Source organism: Ceratotherium simum, unplaced genomic scaffold, assembly GCF_057802395.1.
Source record: "Ceratotherium simum simum isolate JZ-2026a unplaced genomic scaffold, ASM5780239v1 HiC_scaffold_67, whole genome shotgun sequence".
Lineage (NCBI taxonomy): Eukaryota > Metazoa > Chordata > Mammalia > Perissodactyla > Rhinocerotidae > Ceratotherium > Ceratotherium simum.
Window position 1 is genome coordinate 6,096 of NW_028261283.1, and position 4,927 is coordinate 11,022.

Sequence of the window (4,927 nt, forward strand, 5' to 3'; positions counted from 1 at the left end):
TTATTCTGAGACCCTTTGTTAGTAAATTTCTCTTTTCTCCACTGAATTGCTTTTTGCCTTTGCTTTTGTGGAAAATTAGCTAGTCATATATATGTGGGTCTATTTCTGGACTATCAATGTTTTTTTCATTGATCTATTAGTCAATTTTTATGGCAATACCACACTGTCTTGGTAACTGCAGCTCTGGAATAGAAGGAGAACTTGATTAATATTTTCTTAGTGTTTGTAGTACAACTTTTTTCTTCTTTTGATTCAACTCTCCTAGATCTTTTGCATTTCTTTATATATTTTTGTTTCAGTTGCTCTAATTTTACCAAAAAAAAATGCCTACTTGGTTTTTGATATATTTGAGGAAATTTGCTATCTTAACGATATTAGACATTTCAGCAATAAAGATGATACATCTTTCATTTATTTAGATATTTTATTAGGTTCTTTTATCAGTGTTTCCTAAGTTTTAGAGTACAGGATTCCATATACTTATTAAGATTTAACTTTACATATTTTGTAGTTTTGATGCTTTTATAAAACACATTTTAAAATTCCATTTCTCATTTTTCATTGGTAGTATGTGGAAATATACATTATTTTGTATATGGATCTTTCATCCTAAAACTCTGTTAAGTTCACTTTTTTCTTCTAATATTTTTATGGATTTCATTAGATTTTCTATATGTACAACCATATAATCCACTAATAAACAGTTTCACTTTCACCTTTCCAATTTGGATGCTCTCTATTCCTTTTTTTTTCCTTGCCCTATAGAGTTGGAGACAACCTTCAGTACAATGTTGAATAGAAGTAAAAAAACCAATCTACTTGACTTTTTCCTGATCTTATTGAAACTGTACTTTATCTTTTACTGTCTTATATGATGTTAGCTAAAGGATTTTCATTAATGCTCTATATCAGTTGTAGGAAGCATAATTTTAATATTACTTGGTCAGTTTTTATCCTTATTGGAAATTAGAAATTTAAAATGTTCTTATGCATCTATTGAGATGTCATATAATTTTCATTTTTTAGTGTCTTAATATGCTGAACGACATGAATTGAATTTGAATGTTTAGATGAACCACATATTTCTGGAGTAAACCAATCATTGCCCATTACTGTTTTTACATATTGCTAGATTCAATTTGTTAAAATTTTGTTTGGAATTTTTGAATATATGTTCATGACTGGCAATGCTATGTTGTTTTATCTTCTTATAATGCCTTTGTCTGATTTTGATATGGTGGGAAACTTCTCTTCATAACGAAAGTTGGAAAATACACCTCCTGTTCAGTTTTCTGAAAGAATATGTGGACAAATGGTCATATCTTTTTCCTTAAACGGAGTTCTTAGTCAAGGAAAGCTAGATTTGAAAAAGCCACCTGGACGTGATTTTGGGGTGAAGGGGAGTTATTTTTAATACAAATTTTCTATTTGAGATCTTCTTCATTCTTGAATTTTTTCTGTAGTGGTTCTCAGTGTCCGTATTCATGAACAAGTATATATATATTATATTCCCTTATACATGTAAACATACATATACATGAATGACTCTACACACACACACACATATATATTATCCTCTTCTTATCTTCTTATCATCCTCACCTAAAGCATAGATTGTTTTTTACTTACAATCTCAATCTTAATGTCAGTAAAATTTCTTTTGTAGTGTTCTTATTCTAATTATTATTGATCTTTCAAAATCTTTTATTGTATTATACATTAAATTATATTGATCTTCAAAATATTCCATCAAAAATTTCATTTAGAGGGCCAGCCCCAGTGGCCTAGTGGTTAAGTAAGTTCAATGCACTCTGCTTCAGTAGCCTGGGTTCAGTCCCTGGGCATGGACCTACAACACTTGTCAGCAGCGTGCTGTGGTGGTGACCCAAATACAAAATAGAGGAAGATTGGCAACAGATGTTAGCTCAGGGCAAATCTTCCTCAAGCAAAAAGAGGAAGATTGACAACAGTGAATCTTCCTCAATAAAAAAAAAAAAATCAGTTAGTACCAATTCCTGATTTTAAATTTTTATTTTCTATGGAAAATATAAAATTTCTGAAATAGCATATGTCTACTTAATAATGAAAAAAGATAATAAATTTTAAAATGAATTAAATATGCTATCAACGGTTGTAAATCTCAACATATTTTGTTCTCTCTTTGGTTCATTATTTGAGGGACTATCAAAAAGAACATCAAAACTTATTTCAGTAGTGGGATATTGGGTTACGTTTATTCAGTTTATTTTTTCAAATCTAGTAGTAGAGACTTTTACCTTCTTTGATCATAAAAGTCATAATTATTCAGTGAAGATATTTTGCGGATAGTGGATAAGCAAAAATATTAAATTAAACATTTTAAAAATATCAGATGTCACCAATACCCAATATTGACATTTCATTCTATCTCTGTGCAACACATTTTTTCTAGGAAAAAAATAATTCTGTATATATATATATATATATATATACATATATATGTGTATATATATATTTGTGTATATATATATATATATACAAATATATATATACACATAGTTCATACTTAGATATATAATTTTTTCTCAATAAGTGAACAAAAGTCAATTATATAAACTTTTTAGTAATATTTATGCTCACATGAAAATGTACATATAGATTTTTTATTCCAACAAAATAATAATATTCAAATTTGTCTGACTACATAGAAAATTTTATTCCTTGATGGTGGATGAAGAAAGAGTCCAGTTTCTCTATGATGTAAATATAGTCCCATGAATGTTCAAAATACTAAAAATAAACAGAAAAAATGTGGAGGAATTTAGGGAGAGTTAGGAGGAAGTTTTTCCAGAAGACATAACATGAATATGAATTGCTACATATCATATCACACTGTCACTAGAAATATAGTATAGACCAAATCACGGGATTATCTCCTTTTGCTTCCTATAAGGAGAATTATCAAAACAGTGCTGTCAAACAATGAATCCTAATCAAAATATAATACACACTCATATGAACCAAATTTGAGGAAAGTCAGAAGCATGAAATTCAGCCAATGAATCCAATTCATCATAAAGTAGATCACCTATGTGAAAATACAAAAAACATTTAAAGCATGACATTTACACAAGAATTATTTTTGTTTTTCAGGGAAGTAGGGAAAAGTAACAATCTATTACACAAAAATAGACATTTAAGAATCAGGATCAAGCTGGCGAAAATAATTGTAAAAAACTGAAAGCTTCCATTGGAGACCTCAAAAGATGTATCCTAATTGATATATCCACTGTTATAGTCAAATGGGCTCTTTTAGACAAAATTAGATGTAATGCAGACCTTCTGAGTTGCTGAAATGCCAAGTGTGTAGAGTTAATAGACTCTCTAGGGCTCATATGTGAAATAACGGCACCGATGAGTAAAAAACAGGACCTTGATATCCCCACGTGGAATGAGGGCATTTGAACAAATTCAGATGACTGTTGATTTCTAGTCTTCTCACTACAGTGAGCCTCCTTGAAATTATAATCAAGTTTGATCTTAACATACCACATAGAAGAGTATGAACGCTAAATCAGAAGAAATATGCTTGCACAAAAATACACACACATGCACAAATGCACACATAGACACTTGAAAGTTTGTTCTAATGGTTGAGAATAACGAAGAGTCATTTGAACTCCCCTTCTGTACCTATTATTCTTCCTCACTCCCACACAGTGCACCCATTCTCCTTGCCAGCTCTTATGGTGTACATTCCTTAACTCATTCTACTGTGCTATAAAACTTAATTATTACACTTTTATTTCATTTCTCCCCCTCAAAAAGGCAAAGATTTTACTGTTTTGTTTACTAATGTATTTATAGTACTTAGCAGTGCGACTGACACATAGAGGGCAATCTCTAAATATATGATGAACTTATTTGTGCTTGCGTTTTCCTCTTAAAGCACACACAGTAATTCTTAAAGTCATAACCTAATAATTAAGAATCACATTGGGCAGTCAACTTTAAAAAAGATATTATATAACTTTTTTGACAGGCTATGTAGGGCATATTTAACATCTGAGTTCTTCAAACTATAGATCAAAGGATTTAACATGGGGATTACGAGGGTGTAAAATATAGAAGCCACTTTATCAGTGTCAAAGGAATGACTGGACGTAGGCTTCACATATGTAAATATCAAAGTCCCATAGAACACTGTGACCACTGTCAGGTGGGACCCACAGGTGGAAAAAGCCTTGTACCTACCCTCAGCAGATTTCATCCCGAGAATGGCTCTGAGAACGAGCAGGTAAGACACAAGAACTATCAGAAGGGATATCAAATTAATACTTGCTAATATCAGAATAATCATTTCAATTTCACCTGTGTTCGAGCACAGCAATGATAACAAGGGGAGACTGTCACAGTAGAAATGATGGATGACATTGTAACGACAGAAGGATAAATTAAAAAGCTTTATGGTGAATAAAAGAGAAACAAACGTGCTGTAAAGATATGGGATTGCCACCAGCACATGACATACCCTTTGGGATATGATGACTGTGTAGAGCAGGGGGTTACAGATGGCCACATAGCGGTCATATGACATTGCTGAGAGAATAAAAAATTCACTAATAATAAACACAAGAAAGAATGCCAGCTGTGTGGCACAAAAATAATAGGAGATTGTATTTTGATCCATAACAAAATTTGCCAACATTTTGGGTCCCACAGCTGTTGAATAACCAAGATCAGTAAAAGCCAGGTGTCTGAGGAAGAAGTACATGGGTGTTTGTAGCCTGGAGTCCATCTTGGTGAGGATGACCATGCCCAAGTTGCCCACCACTGAGATCATGTAGATGACGAGGAAGAGTGCAAATAATGGAGCCTGCAGCTCAGGGCAGTCTGTGATTCTCATGAGAATGAATTCATTCAGCACTGTTTGATTGCGTTTTTCCAT

At 32.1% G+C, this 4,927-nt stretch overlaps 1 protein-coding gene across 1 annotated transcript; it reads right to left on the reverse strand.

The window, feature by feature from the left end:
- Nucleotides 1-3,970: 3,970 nt before the first annotated feature.
- LOC101399187 (olfactory receptor 8K3-like) lies at nt 3,971-4,927 on the reverse strand. The gene has a single exon (XM_004443474.1). It carries the CDS (start codon nt 4,925-4,927, stop codon nt 3,971-3,973), a length of 957 nt encoding a protein of 318 aa, XP_004443531.1.

What these genes read in the sequence shown, in the direction of transcription:
- LOC101399187 (XM_004443474.1), bottom strand. Translation starts at nt 4,927, where the DNA reads ATGGAAAAACGCAATCAAACAGTGCTGAATGAATTCATTCTCATGAGA.